Source organism: Cryptomeria japonica, chromosome 6 (assembly GCF_030272615.1).
Source record: "Cryptomeria japonica chromosome 6, Sugi_1.0, whole genome shotgun sequence".
In the NCBI taxonomy this organism is placed as follows: Eukaryota; Viridiplantae; Streptophyta; class Pinopsida; order Cupressales; family Cupressaceae; genus Cryptomeria; species Cryptomeria japonica.
This window is the reverse complement of record NC_081410.1, coordinates 682197326-682224950: the sequence shown is the minus strand read 5'-3', so window position 1 is coordinate 682224950 and position 27625 is coordinate 682197326. Positions and strand designations below refer to the sequence as shown.

General features: G+C 39.1%; 1 protein-coding gene across 6 annotated transcripts in view; it reads left to right on the top strand.

Annotated features, from left to right (window-relative positions):
• The first annotated feature begins 721 nt into the window (after window positions 1-721).
• The window catches only part of LOC131031427 (uncharacterized), a 187872-nt gene continuing 160968 nt past the window's right edge, over window positions 722-27625 (top strand). For all 6 annotated transcript variants that reach the window (XM_057962547.2, XM_057962543.2, XM_057962545.2 and 3 more), the window contains exons 1-3: window positions 722-1844; window positions 14357-14412; window positions 14515-14597. In XM_057962547.2, the coding sequence (XP_057818530.1) occupies window positions 914-1844; window positions 14357-14412; window positions 14515-14597 (1070 nt within the window). In that variant the 5' untranslated portion in view covers window positions 722-913. The remainder of the gene's footprint in view (window positions 1845-14356; window positions 14413-14514; window positions 14598-27625) is intronic.

Below are 27625 nucleotides of genomic sequence, written 5' to 3'. Positions count from 1 at the left end.
GCATTAAATGCAGGCTCTTCAATCACCGCCTAGGCCATTCATAAAGGATGTGGTAGATGGTATGTCACCTCACCGCCACATCACACTCCAACACGTCAATAGAGAACATGTTTCAACCTATCTTTTCGTCGCCCCAAAAATGAGTCTTGATCAAAAAATAGACGATAACTAAAACATTGATACTTTAGCGAGCAAAAGTTGCACAAATAGCCTATCGGCTAATAATAACATAGCAGAAAAGCACCAGTAGTTGAGCACCCTAACTTTGCGCTTCTCAAAATGCTACGTGGAAATTTCAATCACTCCCAATTTTTTACATTAGCTTACTTGGCAAGTCCCCTACTTACAACTAAGCTTTCAACACCACATCATCAAGTATGGTACCACATCAACATGCTTTTTGCCAAGGTGTCCAAACCAGCGCAAGACCAATAGGCATGCAAAAGAGGCCCCAATAGTTGTGTAGCTGATATGGCATCACCTGATTGGTTACTTTTTATAATATTAGTACATTTCCTAACAAAAATTGATAATTTATGTTTCAAACAATAGATTTTATTTGTTTAGTTTTTAGAACAAAAGATATCAACAACCCTCACAACAATTGATACATGCACAACTAGTAACGATGCTCTTCCCCTAAAACAAACGGTATGCATTTCTTATCAACGGTAAAAAATTGGCAGCAATTTTAAACGGGCGTCAATTTCAAACTGCGAAGCTTATTAGAGTAGCGAAATGGCAGTATAACTCGTGTGGCTGGCAAGGGTGCGCACCCATGACATCGCATTGACCGGAGTGAATAGCCTTTTGTAGGATCCATGCAGGTAAGCGACAGTTTGCGGCTTAACTGAGGAGAGAAGCAATTCTTGAAAACAGAAGCAACTATATTTTGAATAAATGTTTGTTAAGAATGTTGTCGTGTAGAGCATCCTCCTCGTGGGCGCTCTGTCTGCTGAGGCCAGTCACTAGATTTCTTTTCAATTCCGTTCACGTGGGACATGGCAAGGCAGCCAGGCGCTCTTCACTTCGCGTGGATGCGCGGAAGTTGCTTGCAAAAAATCAGTCCAGGACACCATTTAAGAATAAGGACAACCAAGAGATTACTAGAGCCAAGAAAATATTAGGAGTGGCACATATAGGGCCAAATGCAGATGAAGGAAATGATGTAGAGCAGGAAAGCAAAAATAAAAATCCATTTGAAGTCTGGCTTGACAACAGAGCAGAGGATGGAGGGTCTGCTGAAAATTGGGTGCAGCGCGACAGAGCCCAGCGCAAGTTTTATGAAAAGAGGAGGCGACGCATGTATGGCACCGACAGCGACCAGGACGAAAAAATACCAGAGGAGGACAAGTACATCGAACTTAAGCCTGAAATTGTCGAGTTCAAAAGCTTGTATGAGAAGCAAGAGGAGCTCTACTTCTACGATGCATTTTGTTTCCCCTGGGAAAAGGACAAGCATTATCAAATGATCAGAAAGCTGGAGCAGAAGTATTTTCCCGATCAAGGGTTAGAGAAAGCTTTTCTTGATCCAGATGACGAGCTTTTGAAGCCAAAGGAGGACATTAAGGACAAACCCAAACACTTGGGTAAAACCGCATTGGTTGCACAAGCAGAAGAAAAGAATGCCGAAAGAAGCAAGATACAAATGAGCAGCAGTAGTGAATGGAATGGTGCCAAGGGTTTGGCTCAAGATAAGGCACAGAAGTTCGTTAAGTCACTCAAGAACATCCCCAATTTTGACGAAGTCTCGGATGCGCCTTATATAGTAACCAGGAAGTCCGAGCTTCCAGCTAGATGGAATGGTCCTAAAGGGACCGTGCTTCTTATCGACAAACCGAAAGGTCAGATATGACTCTGCCTTCTTTATAATCCCTACTTCATCTCTTTTTGTAAATGCATAAGTCTAAACTCTAAAACCTTTGATAAAACTCTCTTCAGGCATATGCCTGCATTGTATTCAAGCACGACTGGTCGAAAGAATGCCTGGTTAAATCTCCACTATGCTCTTCCCATTCACTTAACACCTAAAATGGGTTTCAAATGTCTCATTTACACTCCAAAACACTTAAACTAAATAAAAAACCTGTCGTATTATTGCAAGTGGGAATCAATCTGAAAACTTGCCTATCCTTTTGTACGACGGTTGACAAGTACTTCGAGATAAATAGACACAGTGATCAAAGTCTTAATAATAAATAATGACAGGAATTCCTTCATCCCATTTCTCCTTGCTAAAAGGTGTTGCAAGAATGCAATGACATCCTTTTCATCACAGCTGCTGTTCCTTTTCTAGGCTAACCTGATTGGGCAGATTATAAGGCACTGCATTGATAATATAGATGTAGAATGATGAACATTTTGCAGCTTCAATTTCTACTCATGGTAGCTGTGAATAGGTCTAGAATTTTGTCTTTCTCATGCCTCCTCAAGTATCTTTATTGTTTTTATTTTTTAATGCAGCAGATGAGAACCTCTATTCTTCTCCTTAGCAAAATCTCTCAAAAAACCTCAGATCAGTTCCTGTATTTAAACACTATAACAAACTCTTGCTTCCGATAAAATAAACAAACAGATAAATATGTTAATCAAAACAAAACTGTGAAAAGAAACCCATATTCATCAATTCTAAATGCATTAGTGAAGATTACGGTGGAGCAGATAGGTAGTAACAATCTTAAACTCATTTCTTATTAACTGAATCGCTCCTTGGCCCACAAATGGTAGGGATTTCCAACTAAGACAATTCCATTCACTTGGGGTGGCCTACTTAATTCAAGGGAACTGGTCTACTGCCTCTCCCTAACATATTTCCTTCCATTCTGCGTATGATTGCTTGTGTGGACAAGGAATAGATAAGTTTATTAATTAAAGAAATATAATAGATTGACAAAGCTATTAATATCTTGGACAAAGATATATTAAAGAGTATAGATGTATAATAATATTTATCCACATTGCATACCAAATACTTGTTAATTCACAAGTCTGCTGTTTTGCTTGAATGTCAATATCTTATATCCAATCTGATCTGATCCTTTGATGATTGATTGAATGAATAAGTTCCTTTGATTTGTCCATTTGAGGTGGTGAGTGATGATTAAGTGATTGTTGATTTAATAGATTGATGCTTGATTGCTGAATTCTTTGCTTCCTTGATCCCAAGATGAAGTGATGATTGATGTGGATTTGATGATTGTTTGATTTCTCTGTGATGTCCCCGATATAATTAAATAATAAATTTAAATACTTTATTGTAAGGCCCAAATTTAATAGCAAATCTTTCGGGCCCTTTATTTAATTAGATTAGGCAAGTCTTAGTTTGGTCGTGTCGGCCCGTTTGTAACCCTTCGGGAAGTTTCCCGGAGCCCATATATATGGCCGAGTTAGTCTTTGTCATAGGTATGCGAATTTTGGTATTTTTCTCTCTTGTGCGAATTCCTGTTGGAGTTCTGGTATCCGCCATTTCGGAGGCGAAAGACCCTCCCTATTTGGTATTTGCAGTTTTGGTGAGATTCACCCCACCCTATTCTGTTTTGTGTACTTGTTCCGGATCTAGCAAATCTTGAATCTCATCATTGTTACTTTCTCCAGTTGCATATTTGTTAATCTGATTTACATGCATAAAGGATTCCTAATACTTAGAATTCATTACTCGATACGCTTGCGGGAGACTAACCCCTTCACAAGTTGAAGTCCACTGTACCCCCCCCACTGTACGATTACACTCTCTCCTCACCACCGTACGACTTGCTTCCCACACAACTGTATGGCCCATTCTCACACTACCGTATGACCTGCTTCCCACACAACCGTACAACCCATTCTCACACTACAGTACTTGTCTTGGCACCACCGTACGACCCATTCTCACACTACCGTACTTGTCTTGGCACCACCGTACGACCTTCTTGACACCACCGTACGACCCTCTCTTGACAACCGTACGCCCAGTCTCACATCCACCGTACGACCTCTGCTCAACACCCGTACGACAACACCACCGTACGGCCTTGCTCCAACACCACTGTACGCCTTTGCCTCCCTTGCCAGTACGGTCAGGGAACATTATAGTGGTATCAGAGCTAGTGATCTTGCCAGCCTATTGGCTAGTGGATGCAAGTGTACACTAGAAGGAGGTACCGTTCGGCCGATCGAATGGGGGAACCACAGGATCCTACAAGAGAAGTCATGGCACTATTAAGGGAGCTAACTAGAAGCCAAGCTCAGCTCAACGACACCATAGCTAGAGGGGAGCAACGACAACAAATCATGTAGGAAACCTTACGACAATTGGCCTTGGGAAAAACGAATGGAGAATAGAATGGGCAAGGTGATGATTCGGTCACTAGAAGGTCAAACGTCCAACACTCACATTCACGGCCGTTGATGCTGACTTTTCCTTAGAAATCAGAAGCGCCACGTGGGGAGCAAGAACCCACCTTTCAGGAGATGCAGGCACAATTGAACCAAGATTGGAGGGATGCAAATCTCGAGGGGGACATATCCTTCAAGGATTATGTTGAAATCCGGATGAAATACTTGGGCGGCAGAAGTCGGGGCCATTATGGTCACTATAACAATGACATCAAGCGGAAGGTTGGCAAGATCAACCTGTCATCCTTTGATGGGACCGGAGCAACCTCGACACGAGCTTGGGTTCAAAAAGCAGATACCTACTTCCAACTCAACCCAATGCCTGAAGATGAAGCTATCAAGTTTGCAGCACTTCACCTGGAAGGAGTCGCGCACGAATGGTGGCATCATGGGATGGTCACTCTTGGCCATGACCAGAGACCTTCCTATGTCGACTTCACGAAGAAGCTCATAGATCGATTTGACAGGAAGGATCCAGAACTCAATTTCAAGGAGTTGGCGCATCTAAAACAGTCGGGACCTGTGGACAGTTACATCACAGAATTCCAGAGACTATTTGTGTTGGTAACAGACATCTCGGAGTGGAGATTGGTGGTCTTGTTCATGGACGGATTGATGGAACCACTGAAAGGTTGGGTGAAAGGGTTCAACCCCAACACGCTCACAGAAGCAATAAAAAAGGCTCGTAACATGGCAACATCTTCCTCTTCCAGAAATTTTGCACATACCAAACCACCTTTCGTTCTGAAGGAGAAGGATAATAAACCCTTTCCGAAGAGGTCATCGCTCGATGAAGCCACAAGACAGGAACTTAGAAGGAAGAAGCTTTGTTTCACCTGCAAGGAGCCATGGGAACCAAGACACCGATGTTTGGGCAAAGGGAAGATTCACTATATTGAAGTGATGTCCGTTGGAGAAGAGGAGCATGAGGAAAGTGAACCACCAAGGGAAGAATCTGCCGAAGAAACCAGCCTGGTGGAGAGAATCTCCACATTGGTACAAAGGGGAGGCGTCATTGCCACACTAGTGGGTGCCCCGAGGTGCAGCGTATTTAGGGTAAGTGGTACACTCCAAGGGCAACGAGTCCTTGTAATGCTTGACAGTGGGGCCTCGCTCAACTTCATAAACTCATCACTCGTCACCCGAAGGGGTTTGTGTACAAAGGAGCATGAAGGGTTCAATGTCAAGGTGGCAGGAGGCAATCTCCTATCGTGCACTCACCTGGTTCTGCAACTGAGCATCACCATGGGAAATTACACCGTGACTAATGACTTCTTTGTAGTAGATCTGGATGACACGGATGTCATATTGGGCATTCAATGGATGGAGACCCTCAACCAGTACACGTAGAGCTTCAAAAGGATGGAGTTCTCATTCGAGGTGGATGGCAAGAAGGTGGTTCTTAGGGGAATGTCAAATGGCGGCCCGAGGGAGATTTCCGCCGAACGGATGGAAGCCATCTTCAGACATGATGAAGTAGTCTGGGCAGCACATTGCTTGATCTCGACAAAACCTGTGAAAGAGCAACCGACTTACTACCAAGATGAGGAACTTCAATCGGTTTTGGATAAGCATAGTTTGGTCTTCGTTGATATTCCACCTAGTATACCCCCACATCGAGGGTTTGAGCACACCATCGAGTTGGAGGGAGGAGCAAAACCCGTTATCACCACACCCTATCGCCACCCGAAGAAGTTCAAAGAAGTGATAGAGAAAACGATCCAGGAACTCCTTGATAAAGGATGGATCCGGCCCAGCTCTAGCCCCTTTGTGTCCTCAGTGGTACTGGTGAAGAAGGATGAAACTCTCAAAATGTGTGTTGACTACCGTGCACTGAACAAGAAGACTATCAAGAATAGATACCCCATTCCCAGGATCGATGAGCTACTGGACGAACTACATGGCGTAGTCTATTTCTCCAAGATTGATCTCCGCTCCGGCTACCATCAGATCCATATGAGAGAGCAAGATGTGGAAAAGACAACCTTTCGTTGCCATTACGGACACTATAAGTTCTTGGTCATGCCGTTTGGATTAACCAATGCTCCGACCACTTTTTAGTCCTGCATGAACCACATCTTCAACAAGCAACTGCGTAAGTTTCTACTGGTATTCTTCGATGACATACTCATCTACAGCAAGACCTGGAAGGAACATGTGGGACAATTGGATGAAGTATTGGGGATTATGGAATCACAATCACTGTATGCCAAAAGGTCCAAATGTGAATTTGGAATGACTGAGGTCTTGTACTTGGGTCACGTCATTAGCGCCCAGGGGGTACAAGTTCACCAGGAGAAGATTCAGGCCATTTTGGATTGGCCTTCACCCAAGACTCTCTTGGAGCTGCGTGGATTTTTTGGATTGTGCAGTTATTATAGAAGGTTTGTGAAAGGATTTTCATAGCTTGGGGCGCCACTGACAGATCTGACAAAGAAAGGATCCTTCCATTGGAATGCGCAAGCACAACAAACCTTCGACAAATTAAAAGAAGTTATGAGTATGTGTCCGGTTTTGGCACTAACAGACTTCACTCGCCCTTTCATCTTGGAGTGCGATGCCTTGGGAGAAGGCATTGGAGCAGTGTTGATGCAAGACCATCACCCCATTGCGTTCGAGAGTTGGAAGCTCTCGGGAGTTGAGCGGTTGTACTCCATCTACGACAAGGAAATGCTTGCCATCATGCACGCACTGACAAAGTTTCGGCAGTACCTCGTCGGGGCAAAGTTTGTTGTACGGATAGACCATGCGATATTTCTTGGAGTAGAGAGATTTGAATGAACGACAACAGAAGTGGGTAAGCAAAGTCCAGGCATTTGATTTCGACATTGAGTATGTGAAGGGCAAGAATAACGTGGTAGCCAATGCCCTGTCAAGAAGGCCTGCCATATGTTCTTTATCCCAGATTTCGGCGGATTGGAAGGAACACCTGTTGGTTGAATACTCCAAGAATACTTTTGCCTGCGAACTATTGGATGGTCAAGTGCAGGATGACTGATACAAGGTGGTTGATGACATCATTTACTACAGGGACAAAATTTATCTGGTACCCGAGTCCAAGATGAAGGAAAAGATTCTGAAGGAAATGCACGACTCTCCCTTGGCCGGACACTTGGGATACTTGAAAACCTACAGATAGATCCGAGAAAGGTTTTCCTTGAAGGGACTTAAGAACGATGTCCTGCAGTATGTGCGGGAATGCTCCACCTGTCAGCAAAACAAATCTGAGCACACCTTACCGGCCGGACTGTTGCAACCACTGCCGATCCTCGACCAGAAATGGGATAGCATCTCGATGGATTTCATTACTGGGCTTCCTAGAGTGCAAGGAAAGGATTGCATTTTTGTCTTAGTTGACCGCTTGACCAAGTATGCTCATTTTTTTGCCATCCCCTCAGGATACCAAGCAGTTCAAGTGGTGGAGTTGTTCTTTCGTGAGGTATTCCGCTTACATGGTCTACCGCGAAACATAGTGAGTGACGGGGATAGCTGTTTTCTGAGTACCTTCTGGATGGAGTTATTTCGGTTGGCAGGAACCGAGTTGTCGCCCAACATGAGCTGCCATCCGCAGACAGACAGACAGACCAAGATTGTGAACAAATGGCTGGAGGGTTATCTCAGGAACTACGTCTCAGCTCAACAGAAGGCTTGGGTTCGTTGGTTACATTTGGGTGAACACTGTTACAACACCACTTATCACATGTCGATAGGCATGCCACCTTTCAAAGCATTGTACGGTTATGAACCTTCTTCATTTGTTGATCTGGCATTGGGAGACAGTCGTGCACTGAGGGCCAAAAATTGGCTTCAGGAGAGTTTAGACATCTTGACATCTCTCAAAAATAACCTACAGAGGGCACAGAACTAGCAAAAGATGTATGCCGACCGACACCGGGTTGAGCGAAATTTTGAGGTGGGTGATCTGGTATACCTCTGACTTCAACCATACAGACAATCCTCCTTGAAGACAAGTGGTAAGGAGAAGTTGAAGCCGCGTTTCTATGGACCCTACAGGATGGTTTGGAGGGTGGGCGAAGTTGCCTACAAGTTGGAGCTTCCTGAGGGGAGTCGGATTCACAATGTTTTTCACGTGTCATGTCTCAAGAAGGTTGTTGGGCAGCACGTCACAGTGTCCAAGGATCTGCCACCCATCGACGAAGAAGGAAAACTAATTCTGGAGCCGACAGAGATCATCGATGTCAGAGAAAAGAGGTTGACATCATGCACGGTCAAGGAATTCCTTGTGCGATGGAAGAATCTACCTATCGAGGATGCCACCTGGGAAGGCGAGCAAATTTTGGAGCGTCCAAGTTTGGAATTGCTTGAGGGCAAGCAATTTTTGGCCCGGGAGGATTGTGATGTCCCCGATATAATTAAATAATAAATTTAAATACTTTATTGTAATGCCCAAATTTAATAACAAATCTTTCGGGCCCTTTATTTAATTAGATTAGGCAAGTCTTAGTTTGGTCGTGTCAGCCCGTTTGTAAACCTTCGGGAAGTTTCTCGGAGCCCATATATATGGCCGATTTAGTCTTTGTCATAGGTATGCGAATTCCTGTTAGAGTTCTGGTATCCGCCATTTTGGAGGTGAAAGACCCTCCCTATTTGGTATTTGCAGTTTCGGTGAGATTCACCCCTCACCCTATTCTATTCTATGTACTTGTTCCGGATCTGGCGAATCTTGAATCTCATCATTGTTACTTTCTCCAGTTGCATATTTGTTAATCTGATTTACATGTATAAAGGATTCCTAATACTTAGAATTCATTACTCGATACGCTTGCGGGAGACTAACCCTTTCACAGGTTGAAGTCCACCGTACCCCCCCCACTCACTGTACGACTACACTCTCTCCTCACCACCGTACGACTTGCTTCCCACACAACCGTACGACCCATTCTCACACTATCGTATGGCCTGTCTTGGCACCACTGTATGGCTTGTCTTGGCACCATCGTACGACCTTCTTGACACTACTGTACGACCCTCTCTTGACAGTCGTACGCCCAGTCTCACATCCACCGTACGACCCTCTCTTGACAACAGTACGCCCAGTCTCACATCCACCGTACGACCCTCTCTTGACAACCGTATGCCCAGTCTCACATCCACCGTACGACCTTTGCTCAACACCCATACGACCCTGCTCCAACACCACCGTACGCCTTTGCCTCCCTCACCAATACGGTCAGGGAACATTACATTCTCAAGGGATTGGTGAGTAATGGATGAAAGAAGGATTTGTTTTGATGGGTTCGTGAGTGACGGCCCTGCTCCAACACTACCGTACGCCTTTGCCTCCCTCGCCAGTACGGTCAGGGAACATTACATTCTCAAGGGATTGGTGAGTAACGGATGAAAGAAGGATTTGTTTTGATGGGTTCATGAGTGACGAGTCATAAATGATCCTTCAATGCTTGGAATGAATTCTCCTTTATACTTTCTTGGTCAAAGGGTCACTACCTTTCATAAGATTTGAGTGACCACTTTTAATAATAAATTATTCTCCAAATTGATCTCCCTTGGATGTCCTTCTTAAATGAAACCTTCTCCTTTTTCATCTATTTCAATGTGAGGTAGAGTCACCTCTTCACCATGTCTGCCCTTTCTGCCCTTTGCAATGGTCACAATTACCACCCTTCGAAAGAGTCACAACCCTTCACCACTTGTGCCCTTTGAGAGAGTCACAACCTTTCATTATTTCCACCATTTGAAAGAGTCACAACCCTTCATCACTTCTGCCCTTTGAGAAAGTCAGTTCCTTATTTTCTTCTCCTCCCTTTCTTCTTCCATTAATCCTTCCTTACTTCCTTTGTTCCCTTCTTCCTTCCTTCCTCCCTTCCCTATCCTTTTATAGTTTCATATTTTATTGAGGGGACAAATCTCTTTGGAAATAGACATCCATTTAAAGAATAATGTCTCCTCATTGCTATCCTATTATTCAAATCAGATCTGCACATCTGTTTGAGTGAATCACTGTAATGTCCTGTTTTAGGAACAATGCAATAGAACCACACAATCCAATGCTCTGATACCGCTTGTAATGTCCTCTTATGTTCAGACTTAGGAAATAGTGACAATTAACTTATAAAAGAATCAATTGCAAGAGACTTCTTTCCTTCAAGTCTCGATTATTATTATGAATTTGATCAATGATTCCACTATGAATGTTTGTAGTATGCAATTGATAAGATTTATATGTAAATAATGATAATGCTATTCAAAGAATAATGTATATGTATTGAATATAGACCACTGCCATATCTGATACAAACTGATAACTAAGCAAAGATCTGGACAGCTTCCTCTAATTTTGACAATAGGAGATATGCTATGAACTTGTCTATCATCGCTTATAGCGATTGAATTGCTATGTCTGATATAATCCTTTAATATATGCAATGTCTGATATGATAATATCGCTTATAGCGATATAGTTGCTGTCTCAGATATAGAATTATAAACTTGCAACAAATCTGATGCTGTGTCTGATCTGTACTTGATGTGCTTGAAACTAATAATAGTCAAATAGGCAGATGCTCAAAGAACAGATCCAAATATATGGATAAGAGCATAGAAACGAGACTCGAACTCAACGCGGACTCGGCAAGGCTGACCCGACTCGGGACTCGGCAAAAAATCTACAGGAATCAGCAAAAACTCGGCAGAACTCGGCAAAAAACCAATTTCTTGTGATTTTTGCCTAGAGCGAGTACTGGAGAGTCACGAGCCCTTGAGACTCGGCTAGGGTCACTCGGCTCGAGACTCGCTAGGACTCGGCTCGAGACTCGCGAGCCCTGGAACTATGGATAAGAGTTAATAAGTTCCAATTCGATGCCTTGAATGAATGATTGCAATCTCCTTATGTATCTACCCTCACCGAATAGTTGCATCTTTGAGAGATGTCTTTTCCTTGATTTGTATCTTTTCATAACAACAACCTATATGTAATTGTCCTTAATCAGTGAGAGTTGTAGTGTCATTGGGTCTCTATTATATCCGCTCCATACATTACATTAGCCTCTGTTTTAGCCACTACATAATACTTAGGAATATATCCTAATTGTTCTTGATTCCTCTTTTATCAATTGCTTCACTATGTTCCATATCCATCTTTCTTTGTATGCTGATTATCGGCAATACGATAATCATCGACTATGTCCTCTTAAAGGATATAGTTAGAGAATGCTGAGTTGTAATCATTCGATGATGAATGATATTGTAAGTACACTACTGTCGTTTAGAAGAGGGTGCCGCTGTATATTGATACTCCCTTAACGACTTTGACCACCGCTTGTAATCTTTAACGATATTGAGTAGCTGTCAGATATATGTTTTCCATAATAATTGATTGATCATATCAAATTGCTGATGTCGAATATTAATCCTTGCTCGTCTATTCCTTACTACATTGCTGTTATTTAATCAAGTGATTAGATATAGTTCGTTGCCTTCCAAGTTGACTTGTAATTTTGGCACATAAACTAGTTTCTTAGTCACTTTATTCCATACATATCGATCCTCCTTTTACCTTGATTTAATGTGTCTTAGAATGATAATCAATATGACTTCTGATTACTTACACCAAATCCATTTGGTTGATATCCATAAGCTGATTAGTGACTCTGTTCTGTACATGCTTTCCTTCCTAATGCTGCCAATAAATGGTGGAGGCTCATATTAATAAGTTTCAATCTTTAATTAAAACTTATCAAATCGTATATCTTTTAGGTCCTGAATTGGAGACATTACAATCTCCCCCTCATGGAAAAATGCTTGCCCACAAGCATTCTTATAACGTCATGATGATTCCTGGATCCCAAATAAATATGTAGAATGATTCAACATATATACATTGCTTCATGTGGATGCCATTGAACTTGTTATGCAAGTCACTTATCATGTAGACGTCCGGGTCCCAAAGGTTAGAGCACCAATGGTTCCTGATGTAGCTAGGTTGATTATCTGGAGTAACAATCTTGAAGTGCTTGTCCATACGGCGGGTCATCCAATGTTGCATGGATTCTTTACACAAATGTCTTTTGATAATCTTAAAGCTATGTCTATTACTGAACATCTGATATTGATTAACCTTTGATCCCCAACTGAAATTTGAATTCCAATTCATCTTTATGAGTGTAACCTCATGTTGCCGCTGCGCTACTTTGATTTTGATATGCTCATTCTCATGCCCAAACTGTAAATGATTCTTTGGAAACCTTAGGGAGTGTTTAGTGTCAAAACCCAAGGATTCTTTCAACCATAAAGTCAAACTCTTGACTCCTTTCGTCAATGATCATGAATGATCGAGGATGTTGGTAAGAATCATTGTCTCTTATGATGGAGGTAGAAATCTGAATAATTAGTCTCCATGAACTGAACTTAGAGATTTTACAATGTCCAATTGTCCTTATATTGTTGTCACCTTAGTTGGAACATAATGGTAGTCATAACTGTTTTGCATAAGATATCTTACTATCAAACTCAAACATTCATTTCTTGATCTTTGCCTAAAAGAAGGAATCCAAATCTGAACTGCAACCTCATATAGTTTGAGTGGAGAGTATTTAGTGATAGCATTGTTAGGGCTTTCCATATCGTTCCAAACCGGTCTCAATGTTTCCTTAAGCAGTTATATTTTTACTTAATAATATCTCTTGTTTAATGTGTTTTGCAACAAAATATGTAGTCTTGAAGGCTTGAGGAAAAATTTAATAATAAATCCCTCCCTTGAATATACACACGAGTCAGAGATATCTTTATTGACTCGTGCTCATATGTATATATTAAGATCATATTTCCTATCCAATTACCCATGCTCATAGAGGTTCTATAATGTCTATGATGAATTCTTTATCAATATTATCATATGAATATTTGAAATTTCCTTATATTTTAAAAATGTCCTTAGTTTTTTAATAGCTGTCCCTTAAAAAATGGTAAAAGAAATCCCCATACTGGAAACACATCCCACCATCCCCTGCTGTCCTTGTCTTGGAAACTTGGGGGAGCATAGGTTATTGTCACTATATAGTAGATATCAATTAAAATATAATAAAAATTAATTTTGGTTAATGATAAACAACAAATCAACAATTTGTTAATAACAATTTTGATCATAAAACGACAAAAGAACAAATTGCACCCCACGCAAATAGATGATAATTGAAAGACCATGAAATCAATAATTTTGTTTTGAAATTAAAACTCTCAATGATGTTGCTGTAAATCTGCTTGGAAATTCAAATCATTCCCACTTGAAGCACAAATGCGATCCTTGAGTAGAACTGCCCCAAAGGATATCAGGATTTTTTTCTCCAAATCTAATTTTGAATCCAAGAGGTTTTTTGTCCTCTGGATCTTATATACCAAATTTTTTTATCCTTGAATGCAACTTGAAATTCAAAATTCAAAAATAATGAAGATGAACAATGATGATCAATAATATGCCTTGACCTCTATTTTATAGGCGTTTTGCTTTGGGCCCTCTAATTAGTTTAATTTTTAATTTATATTGCATTTTCCCTCCAAGTATTTAAAAATGCTTTTAAATTACATCCAGGGGCCTGTTTTTAAATTATATTTTAAATAAGGTGTTAAAGGCACTGTTTGAATAATATTCAAGTGGCCTTTTTTGAAAATTAAATAATTTGGCTCACTTAAAATATTATTATTATTTTATTTTGAAAGGGCCCATGATATTGAGCTAACAGTGGCACTTGTGGAGCAGTTCTGACACAGTTAATCTTTGTTTGTTTTTGGTCCGATAATTGTTTTGGATGTTTAATGTACCAACTTTTGTAACTAGTAATCATCAAGGACATGCAGGTATCAAAATGCTAATTTGAAAAATTATGAACCTCTAGTCTTGGTTGTCTCATGAATACACATCCCTGATAATTCGTTTTGTAATGTTAGTTTAGCCATTTTTTAATCTTGTATTAGTGTAACAATTTTGCAAATGTTTCTGGAACAGGATGGACTTCATTTACTGTTTGTGGAAAGTTGCGTCGCTTGGTTAAAGTAGAGAAAGTAAGTAACTGATGCAGGATATTGTTATCGGGGTAGTTATTTTTAGCTTGCTTTCATGAGCTTTACCCTGCTGTTGGTGCCTGAAAATTTAATCATTTGCAGGTTGGGCATGCAGGAACCCTGGATCCTATGGCAACAGGTCTATTGATTGTTTGTGTGGGTAAAGCAACTAAACAAGTGCAGAGGTATTTCTATTTTAATTCCTCCGATGAGAGGGTTCTCATATCTAATCCTAAGTCTAATTTGACTCCTGATTACATGGAGTTTGATTGTGGATATGCTCACTATACATTTTTTAAGCCATAATTTTGTAATCACACCCTAATGAAAATTGGTTAAAGGGTAGTTACTTGGGTAGTTGGTGGTGGCTAAACCATCTCTTATATCACACCCTAATGAACTTTCTTGCTCTTGTTCCTCATTCTCATTTTCTTCTTTTGAATTTTCTTCTTCTTCACTTTGTTCTTCATGGTGATCTTCTATAACTTCCTCAAATTGTTTCCCTTCATCAATTTTTACATTTGCACTTTCCACTATTTTGTGAAGTTTTTTATTATAACATTTATATGCTTTACTTCTTGACGAATATCCAAGAAGAATTCCCTCATCTGCTCTAGCATCAAATTTGCCCAAATCTTCTTCATCTCTTCTAATGTAACATGTGCTTCCAAAAACCCTAAAGTGCTTGACTGTTGCTGGTCTTCCTTTCCACAACTCATAAGGTGTTTTGTCATTATTTACCCTTATTTGTGCCCGGTTCAAGATGTAGACTGCCGTGTGAACCGCTTCTTTCCAAAAATTGTTCGCTATCTTTGATTCATTCAACATGGCTCTTGCCGTTTCTTGGACAGTTCTGTTTTTTCTTTCCACAACTCCAATTTGTTGAGGAGTTCTTGTTGCTGAGTATTGTCTCCTTATCCCATGCTTTTCACTTAAGTCTTCAAATTCATTAGAGGTGAATTCTCCTCCTCTATCTGATCTAAGACATTTTATTTTTGCATCCACTTCATTTTCAACCAACTCCTTGAAGGCTTGTCATGTCCCCTCCTGGATCGTTATATATATACGGAGAGAAAGAGAGAGACCCTAAATGAAGAAATTATTATTATTAATTAATGTAATAATTATCAATGAATGATTATTTAAAATTCATTAATTAAATATTATTTATGAACATGACTTGAATATTATATATTATCAACATAATGTATATATATAATAATAAACAATAATACAATTAAAGACTAGTCTAAAGATGGCCAATGACCATTAAGTATGGAACGATGAGCATAGTCTTTGATGACCACACCGTAATTGACAACAATAACTAAAAGATACAACAGACAATTAAAACAAAGTAATTATACAAGGGAAAAGTGACCAATATATTGAAGTCAAGACAATCCATGACCAGCAAGTGCGTGGAGTAGCAATAATAACCATGACATAACATAACACTCAGCACATGACATAACACTCAGCACATATGCAGAAATAAACTCAGTGATACAGTTAATAATATAATATTATAAAAATACTTGATAAGATATTACTACTGCTCGTATTTTCTCTTCACAATATTTGTGGTGGATGCAAAAGCTACCATATCTGACATGGATACAATTCCTAAGTCTAAATGGTGGTCAAACAAATGTTCAAAGCCTAAAGTGGTGGACCCAATATGAAATGGTGAGAGAAATGTTTGAAGCTTAAAGTGGTGGACCCCGTATACAATATGAAACGGTTCACTAATAAATCATTAGTGGTTCGCTGAAGTTCTATGTTGATTAATGTATATTTTTTAATGATACGATTCATTAAGAAGAGGCTAAATGATTTACAATACTGGCTAATAAGAGTTGAAAATAATAAAGTGTTAGTTTGACTTTGTTGCCTTTGTCTTCTGTGTTGCTGCTTAGGTTTTGTGATGTCCTGTTGTGCTAATCGCACACCCATCCCCATCTTGGACAGGGACCCCCCCGGTTTGTGTCTTTCTGTCTTTGCGGAAGAGGAAGGGGATATGAAGGGTCAAGTTGGTGAGTGATGGAGTCTGGAATGTCATCTTGATCTTCAAATGCCTTGAAATTTGGCTAAGTCTGGAATGTCTTGATCCTGAAATTTGGCTAAGTTTGGAAAACTGAGGAATCCTCCAAAAACTAGAATTTGCAATATAACTCCTGGAAGTCCGAAACCACTCTCAAACATCCTGAAAGTATATATGGAATATAACTTAAAGTATAAGAAAGAAGAAAGATATAAGGAAATGTAACTTATATGTTATATTCCATAAAATGATCCTTCGGCGAGATCTTGACAAACTCGCCCAAGTGCCCAAGCTCGCACTTCTTGAGGAAAACGTTTAAAATCGCTAAAATGCCCAATTTCGGACCCTGGGGCAAAAAGTTGAAAATGTGAAATGTTGCAAAAAGTGGGTTTAGGTCCGAATTTCACTTAAGTCCTCCAATTTCGGACCTTGGGGCCCAATTCAAAATTTCCCAAAAGGTGCTTTAGGTCCGAAAATGCTTGGAAAGTTGCAAAAAGCCCCCAGAGGTCCGAATTTCACTTAAGTCCTCCAATTTCGGACCCTGGGGCTGAAATTTAAAAATGTGTGGAAAGTTGCAAAAAGCCCCTAGAGGTTTGAATTTCACTTAAAGTGTCCAATTTCGGACCCTGGGGCCGAAATTCAAAGTTGTGCAAATTTGCAAAAAGTGTTAAATGGTCCGAAAATGCCTCCAGTTCGCCAGAAGTTCAAAAACTCCGAAATTTACCTTGAGTTTGCGAAAAGGTGGCTAAGGTCCGAAGTTTTTAAATGAATTTGCAAAACATGTCTATGGTCCGAAGTCTTCTTAAGTTGCAGAGCATGCGCTAGGGTCCGAAAACTTTTCTAATTTGCAAAAGAAAATGCTAAAACTCCGAATTTACAAACATGTTTAATGCTCCGAAAATCTTCAAAATCCCAAAAGTGTGGAAAGGTTTGAATTTATCTTAAAATCGCAAAATTGCCCAGAGGGCCAAATTTCAGACCCTAAGGGCAAAATAAAAACTTGTTGAAATTGGCAAAAAACAGGAAACATCCGAAGTTCGCAATTTCCTTGTGAGTGCCGAAAATCGCTAAAAAGGGAGTATTGCGGGAGAGTTAAGTTAAAGAGTTTAAAATTTGCAAAATCACCAAAACCTCTCCAAGGTCTGAAATTTGCCATAGTGCCCAGAATCGCGAAGCACAGGCCCAAATATAGGGAATTCGAAATTGATAAACCGCCCCCGCCCCCCCCCCCCCCCCCCAATTCTCCGAAATTCACCAGAAAAGCATGAGTGTTAGGATTTTAAAATTTGCAGGAGCTCTTCAAACCTCCAGAATCGCGCTATAAGAAGTTTTCAAAACGCCATAAACCCATTCAAAATGCCCAAGACTCCAAAGGTAAAATCACGCAGAAGTAAATCGCCCAAACACTATCAAGACCAAGGATCAGATTTCACATTCGAAGAGAAAGGAGAAGCATTTTCAAGATACATCTCACAAAGAGCTTCTCAAGCCAGATGTCGTAATTAAATTTAATGTTTGTTAAATTAAATTATTTAATTTTCAAATTGATTTAATGAAATTGGTTGATTGATCGTAGGACGTCATTGGAGAACCAGGAGAAAGACCTAAAACGCAAATCGAAGAAGGATCACAATCAAGGCCAAGCGCTGAAGACTGGAAAAGAAAAATATGTGCAAACATGCTACAGGAGTGCGAGAGCAACCAAACATTGGGAACCGTGCCGCTGAACAAAGATGAAGTCCACCACCGAGACCAAAGACCAAAGAACACTCTGAATGCTGCAAGTTTATGCCTTCTCAAGAAAAAGCACACAGCTGGATTTAAGTCTAGAAATTCAGTTTTAAAACTGAAACTGCTATATTGTAAATTGCCTATGGGTCCCGCGCAAGATATTTTTGTGGATAACTATTCCCAATCACCAAGAAGATTGGATAGACCTAAATTAAAGCCAAATAGTGGCAGGTAGTTGAGATAGTTGTTGGTTGGATAACTCAGAATTAATTCGGCATGGGTTAAAGCTGCCATCTTCTGGAAGGCAGATCAGGACCCTTGGATGCAGTCCATCCTAGCCTTCGATTCAAAATTGTAATATCTATAAAAGGCAGAGGCCTTTCTTTTGTTAGATGGTTAGATGGTGAGATGGTTAGATAGAGATTGTTGGATAGTTAGACTCTGGTGAGAGAGTTAGATTTTAGAGTTAGAATAGGTTAGATTTTAAGCAGTAGCATAGAGATGCTGCAGAAATTGTTGTAATAGGCAGCTGGAATCAATATATAAGCATTGATTTGGTGTTTATTGTCTTGTTTTCATCCTGTTTGCATGGTTTCTCTCAGCATTTTAGATAGATCTTTCTATTTTGGGTGTACAGGTATTTGATAGATTTAGGCTCATACCATTGAGGTATACTGATTGTGTATCCTTTTGTATGGTTAACCTGAGCCTTTAATTGTGCTTAGTTCAATTGCAGGTGTCCGTTTGAGCTGCGCCAGAATTGGGTGCTTAGCCGTGCATCTCCAGTCTGAAAATCTTCCAAGTCCCTTTGAAGATTGCACCATTCCTGCAAGGTTGTGAGCTATTCTGGCCAAGCAGGAATTGGTTATGTTGAATCCGTCTACCCGCATACCCGTGTTGTTAGTTTTAGATCTCCTAACCCTTTCCTTTTGCTCTTTATTGCGTAATTCGAGAATCACAACAAACTAGCTTGTTGCAAATCGTAAGTCCCCTTGTGTTTCCAGCAAAACACATCGACCACTGAGTAATCCTGCAGTCAAGACCTGACAATCAAAACCTTGAGGTCGTCCCCTTTGATCAAACCAAAAACAACATTAGGGACTTCCTTTTCTCAAGAGAGGATAGGATACTCAGGTGGTCATTCTATTCTGCGTTGGCCGTATGGAGTTTGCAGCAATGCGATTTCAGACACGTCAACATGTCCCCATCCAAATCAGAAAATATAAGATTGTCACACAGACATCATCTTGTATGGATCAACATTTGTAGAATCGATCAATAGTCAATAACACGTAGCAGACGAAATTAGTTATGGAAAGAAGACGATTAAGCCATGATGGAGATCTGATAGGAAAAATCGTCTTGCCTCAAGACTTCACGATTTTTCCAGAGGAGCAATCAAAGATTAGAATTAATGAACAACAGCTCGATTAATATTAGGCAGCGATGCAATTTTCTAGGATTAACAACGATCATTACCGATATCTATAGCATTGATAACTATTAAAATATATAACAACGATTGTTATTATCTTAGCATAACCAAATAACTAACAATTAGTTAAGATAAATATTAAAATGAGGCAGCGATTATGAGAGTTGTGATTAATGAAAGGTTGCGTGCATTTATGGGAAGGCAATTGTTTCCAAGGGACACCTTACTTCATAAATGATTAATACATATAAATGGAAGGAAGGACAACAAGGGGAAGAGGAGGAGGGGAGGGGTAAGGAAACTGCGAACTGCAACAAGGAACTGCAGGTTGGGAGCTGCTAGTGCGGGTGCAGACGGGTAAGGGATGTCGCAATGTATATGTAAATGAATATAGTTGATAAATATTTTAATATATATATTAACGAATATTAATAATAAATATTCTAATATATATATTAATGAATATTAATAATAAATATTTTAATATATATATTAATGAATATTAATAATGAATATTTTAATATATACATTAATGAATATTTTAATACATATTAATGAATATTAATAATGGATATTTTAATACGTATATTAATGAATGTTAATAATGAATATTTTTTTTTTTTGATCGGTAATTTTGTAGTGGTATATTGATTCAGAAAAAGATATACAATCATCCAAGGCCATACAAGATGTAAACATCGGCCCAAAATTTAACAGTCCTGACCTACTATGGAGAGCATTCAAAGCTAAAAACAAGGAAATAAAAAACCAGTTATGTGCATCTCTGCACTAAAATATTACAGTCATCCTTAAAAAGTATTTTTTTAAAAACCAGCAGTGGAAATAAAAACAAACCAAACACCATAGTCCCATAGCCACTCAGTCGCTATCGCTCTGGTTCTCCTGCTCCTCATCCGCGATATCTGCTAGTGCTTTTCCCTTTGCTGCTTTGCTCTTCATTTTTGGGATGCAATCCAAACTTCCAAAATCAGGGTCACCTTCTAGACTTGCTAGCAGTTGGACCGCCCGCCCTTCCTCAAATCGGTCTCGCAACTCTCTCCCAACCTCCATACGCGCCACCACCTCGAGAGCCTTCAATATTTCATCTGTTCTGATTAGCTTGACATAGAGCTTCATGGCTTCCCAGCCAATGCGAGCTCGCTCACGACATTGTTCCTTAATGCGGTTTTTCGGCCCTCGGACAAAAGGCAATATCTCCTCCTCAACGTCTCCCTCCCGAATGCGGATTCCTGTCTGAGGGACAACCCACTCCAAAATGGAGTCAAGGTTGATCAGATATTCCCCATCAATCAACTTTGTCAGCGTGAGCTTTATTTTCTCTACCTCTGGTTTGAATTCGCATGCCCAGGCCATAATCAGGGAGTACACCTCCATATTCGTCCGGTATCAAAAATGGATGTGCGACACCTCTTCTAGCATTAGGCGCACCGCACTCCACAATTTATCCTCTTTGTACTTGAAGAGTCCTTGCATTCTTTTATCCGACACCGTCCCCAGAAATGGAACCAATTTCTTCTCGGTTTTCAGAGTGAAATTTGCCTCCATTGGACCTGCACAAATTGTTAACTCCAAAGTCTACAATGTGAATGACATAAAAACATTTATCAATCAAATTATTGCAGACTCAATACTCCGCTCACAAACCAAAGTAGTTAATTCCTCCGCCGTCGTTTGCGGCGGGTCATAAAAGCAGAATCAATGATATAAAAGGTATGAGATTTCGCAGCAGATTTGCTGCACTCCGCCATCATCTCTAACAGGTACTCTGCACTCGGCAACTGCCTCATTAATTGCAGTGTCTTTAAAAGGATGTACTTGTCGTTTCAGGCTGCCTTGCGTGCATGTTGGTTGTTTCATGCTTCTAGGACTACATTAAATCCACTTCCACACTCTGCCATCTCCCTTCCACCACTTAGCCATCTGGCTTGTCATGTCACATCCGATGTTGGAGAGTAGGTCTGCTACTGCATTGGCACCTCGCCTGACGTGGGAGACCCGAAACTCCTCAAAGAAGTTGAGTTTCTCTCGGATGATCTCCACCCAACGGGATAATTTACATGATGGGGTTTTACCCTTAGCAATTGCGTTGATGACCACCTGGGAATCTCCTTCCAGGTGCAGCCTTGGAATTTTCATGTTTAAAGCCAATTCAGTTGCTATAAGTGCTGCCTGTACCTCTACTTCATTGTTTGTTCCATCCTGCAGTCGACGTGCTCCCTTGAAAAGGATGACCCCTTTATCATTTCGCGGAACAACTCCCACTCTTGAGGTTCCTGGGTTTCCCCTAGATGCCCCATCAAAGTTTATTTTTATCCATTCCTTGCTCGGCGGCTCCCATGTAACCTCCTCTTTTTCTAAAGAGGGATTAACCCTCAGGGACCCATTAACGGGTTAATATTAATGAATATTTTAATACGTATATTAATGAATAGTAATAATGAATATTTTAATACATATGTTGATGAATATAAGTAATGAACATTTTATTACATATGTTAATGAACGGTTCTTAGATGTTAATAAATACATCTCAATGAATAGTTAGGGATATACGTTAATAAATAAAATATGAATTTTGGATAATGGATATTTTGCTGAATATATGTTAGGAAATACATGTTAAATTAGGAATATGTAAATCTGGATTATGGAATGGAAAATAGTAATAAATTGTAAAATGTAATATAAATGTGATTACATGATGGAGGCTATAGGGAGGAAACTCCCTTAGTCTAAGGGAGGGATTATGATAATCCCTAGGGCAGTATATATACTGAATATCTATATGCATATATATGGCTTGGTTGACTAAGTTCATCCAAGAAGAGACGGATCTGGCTGGTCCCCTTTGAGGACTTGGATGATGAGATGCATCATCCAAGGCAAGGAATTGACATATGGTCTTCCTTGGATGGCTTGGGTGTAAGAAACAAGAATCGAATTAACCTTTGATTTCCTGGATGGCTTGGGTGGAAGAAATTACACCCAAGACAGGAATCGAATTAACCTTTGATTTCCTGGATGGCTTGGGTGTCTGGAATCGAATTCACCTTCGATTTCCTAGATGGCTTGGAACCAAGATGGGTTCCAAGAAGGTGAGCTTCACAGCCGCTTAAGGACATATCTCCGTATGGCATTTGTATCCTTTTTATTAGATAAGAATTGTGATTAGTGTTAATTAAGTATTTTAAAGTTAAATTACAAGTTAGATTAGTTATGTATATATATTTGTTGTATTCTAACAATCTATTTTGCAGGAAAGTGATCTCTAACTAGTAGGGACATTACAAGGCTTTAAACTTTTCAAGAGCTTTTGATTTCTCGTTTAGGAAGGCAACCTAGGTCATCCTAGAGTAGCCATCAATTAGCAACATAAAATATCTTTCTCCTTGCAAGCTTTTTGTTCTAGTTGGTCCACAAAGATTAGTATGTATGAGTTCTAATGGTTTTGATGTTGAATACTCTTTGGATTTGAAGCTTATTCGGGTTTGTTTCCCAAGTTGACATTGTTTGCAAATGATGTTGTAAGGCTTTGTAATTTTTGGCATATCTCTCACTTCCTCTTTTTGGTTGACTTTGACAAGGTTGTAAAAATAAGGTGGCCTAATCTTTTATACCACAACTAAGTTTCCTCTTCTTGCACCAAATTACAGCTTTCATTATTACTTTCTTTAAAATTGTTTGCTGTCCTATAAGCATTTGCTATCAATTTTCCATCCTTTTTAATTTCACACCCTTTAGGAAGAAATTTTACATTGTGTACTTGATCACAAAGCTGACTTACACTTAGCAGATTTTCTTTTAAACCTTTAACATACAAAACATTTTCAGTTTTTGTTTTCCCATGATCTAAACTAAGTGTTCCTTTACCTTTTATCTCTTTCTTTGAGTTGTCACCAAATCTCACTGTTCCTTCATCTGCTGGTTCAAGAGAGATAAATTTGTTCTTGTCACGTGTCATATGTCTTCAACAACCGTTATCAACATAACATCTTTCCTTCTTGTTTTGGGCATGTAGAGCTATTTGAACAAACAAGGATCCCTCTTCTTCTTTCTTTTCTTGCTTCTTTTTCCAAGTCATCACTGAGTCATTTTTTCTTTTGAGAGGCACATCTTCTTTCTTATTTTGCTTTGGAGGTTCAGCAAATATGGTTATGCAAAAACGGGCTATATGACCAAAATTGTGACATTTGTAGCACATAGTATCATAGTCTATTAAAGGGGAAAATGGATTGTAGTTTCTCTAAGTGAAATTAGGAACATTTCTAATACAACTCCTACAATGTATTGCTTTGTGACCAAACTTATAACATGAGAAACAATATCTATTAAAAGAATAATAAGATTTAGACATATATGCCTGCCTTTGATGAGGCCACTTCCAATTGTCCTTGTTTGTCTTTGAAGGTGGATTGGTTCTTTGAGAGATTGTGTTCTTCTTCTTGTCTTCAACCCTTTTCCATGAAGTATCCATAGCATAGAAACGAGACTAGGACTCGGCTTGGACTTGGCAAGGCCGAGTCGGACTCGGACTCGAGACTCAGTTGGACTCGGGAAAGTGAAAAACTCAAGAAATTTAGAGATTTTTAAAGATTTAAAACTTGTTTCATGCACCTTTTATTGAATACACCTTAAAGACATAATAACATCATCAAACTCGTCTCATTTGATTAAATACACAAGTATACATCAATCATATAAGCATAAATGCAAATTGTAGCTGAAGGAAATAACAAGCATAGATATATAAATATTGTCAAATGTATACAATATTACAAAACTCATGGAATAAAAAACCCATGTCATCATATGATCATCATCAAATGTTCCATACAAATAACAAAGGTAAATACATGTACAAGCCTATGGCTCAGAGGAGCCTGCACCCTCTGGCCCTGGCCCCCTACGAAGGTGTCTAAGGTAGGTCCTGGATGATTCGGCAGCCATAGCTGCTCCCCGTGACACCATGCCATGCTCACCAACATCAGGAACATCTGTGTCACTATCTACCTCTGAATCTCCTCTCTCTGCTCGTGTTCTCTGCTCCTCTGCCATGGCTACAGCCTCAACCTCTATATCTACCTGCTCGATCCAATTAGTGTCATCATCACTAAAGACAGCCACAGGATTTGTCTTAGTGGCGCACTCTGCCTCAGGATCAACCTCATCTAGAATGATAGGAGAGATGTCAGCTAATGCATTCTTTCTCATTCTCAGGCGGAGGTTGTAGTTTTGTAATGTCCGCTTTTGGGATTTGCAGTAATTTAGTCCTGAAACAATAATTCCAACTTAATATGAGAATTGTAATACATTTATAAATATAATTTTATTAATTTTGAATATATTTCATTATAATATACAACATAAAATTTTAAGGCTAGTTTGGGAAAGTGGTACTTATCTTGATAGATTCTCTTATTTGAATTATATGTTATTATATTGTAGACATCCCCTTAAGACCATCTGATTGATATCTCACATTTAGTGAAGAATGGGTGAGAAAAACACAAATAATTTTCCCAAACAAAAAATCTTCAATCTTCAACATGTTGTTGACTCCTCTTAAACCATTGTTGACTTTTTGATAATGCTGATTGTTCAAATCCTAACCAATAATCTGCAAGGTTTAAATGGGATTAAAATAAAAGCCTCAACCCATATTAGAAGACTTCAAAGGGGTCCCATTCCCTTTAGTGGAGCCTGCTGCTAAAACACAATAATAATCTCCAAACCTTTCCGTACATTGAATGAGAATTCTTTATTATAGGAATATGAATATTTATTGTGTACCAAACACTTGGCAAGCTTAATCTAATACCAATAAACCTGAGTTTCTACTGAAATTCTTTTTTCTCAAATCTGATTTCTCTGTCAAAACAAAGACTCCCCACGTGGTACTCCTTCCTTTATAACAAGCTTCCACATCATAAGATAATTATAAATGATGCTCAATTAATATGTGTTTTCTGAGTGCTACTTGAGTCAAATAAAATAATTAAATCTGATGATGTATTGGACATAAATATCTGCTGTAGTCTCCTCTTAATTCCCTTACTTTAATTCTGATGCCCAGGTCAGATCGGATGCTCTCTGTCCTCTTACCACTATTCTTCTCCTTTATTTATACCTTTCACTTCTAAAGGTCACCACTCAAAATCGTGTCTTCCCGTTCAAGTATTTCCAAACAGTTTGTTTATCATAATCACCGTTCAACATTAAATATTCTAAATCGTTGTCTTATTTATGATTAATCATTCAATTAGTCAACTTCTAAATACGGATTTGCTTTAGCTTATAGACATGTTCGATCTTCTTGTGCCTCGATGATCTAAGGATTTATTGATTCGATATGCTGCTGGGGAAAACACGTTGTGCCAAGTTTAAGGATCATAGTTATCTTTGACTGGCTGTAATATCAAGTCAAATCAGATGTTAACTATGACTCATTCAATGGATGGTTAGTTTGATCATGAATCATCGAATCCTCTTTGTATCACCCATTGGGACTGATGATAATATTATCTCCCCTACTTGGCCAGTTACATCTGTGCATTCAACTCCTTGTATATTATAGGGAATAGACATACCCTTTGACACTGATTAATTAATACTTCCTAATATCGCACCCCTTCATAATTTATTGTTAATTCATCCAGATTTCTATTGCTTCCTTCTTTATGATAATTGCTGACTATCATTGGCAACAATATGACTGTTCGTATATACAGATTGCTTTAGTATACAGATCGCATCTATGATAAAGGGTTTCGATTTACTTCATTGCTTGCACGATTATATCTCCATCTTTGCGGATTGAAATTTAACATTGAAATGGCTGTGTTTGTAATTATTGTTTATTATCTTTTGTCTAGCCAATAATCCTAACCATTCTTATCGATTTACCATACATAGACAACTGTTTGCTATTTCACTATCGCTCCAGGTAATTCCAAATTCCCACAAATATTTCCTAAGGCTTCTCAAATCTGATGTTGTAATGTCCCAAATCCGCAATCTGCGTCCCTTGCCGCTTTTCCCTTTATCGCTATCCTTTTTCCCTCCTCTTTCCTCCTCACGATGTGCCCTTTAATACCTGCGGGGGGAACATGTTGGAGCGGGCCCATCCAAGGGTCGTGGCCGCTGAAGGAGAGGCGAGCGGTGGTGACTGTTGGAGTCACCGCTCCCTGTTTGACCTGCACTTCCCCTCGGCGCCTTAGACTATCTTCATCGCATTTCATTTAATGCTTCCGTTAGAAGTAATTCGCTCTTCTTTAGTGTGGTTTAAGGAGAGCATAAATAATTTATATTGTATATCGGTTCTATTAATGATATTGTATTAATACGATATTATTCCAAATAATACTTATAATGTATTTTGACAATTCATGTTTATATTTTATATTTATTAAATAACATGTTATATGGTAAGTGTATGGCGGCCATTAGAAAAGGTTGTCGTTGTTGATCTCATTAATATTCCCTTAATTTTGTATAGACAATCACTCTTTCCTTAAATTGATAGTCTTTATGACTAGTCAACGATATTCAATGCTAATCTTAACCACTCCTTAGTGATGCTCGAATCACTATAAGTGTCTTTTGTACCAATAATATTAATTTAGTGTTGCTTAATTCGAATTACTAATTTATTAATCTTAATTAATGATTATTTCTTCCTTAACATATCTCGGATGACTGCTGCCCTATTGCATTATAATTGTTTGATAGTTATTATATAAATAATAATAAATAATAATCATATATAACAATAATAATAACTAATAATCATAACAATTAATAATAAACATTAATAATTATATATTAGAGGAAAATCGTGAAGTCTCATAAATGAGACGATTTTTCCAATATTATCAAATGTTTAATTAATAAATGTTTTAATTATCGTATTTATTTAATCCAATGTCCAAGGAGGGGTTATGACAGCTCCTCTGCCATGGCTACAGCCTCAGCCTCTATATCTA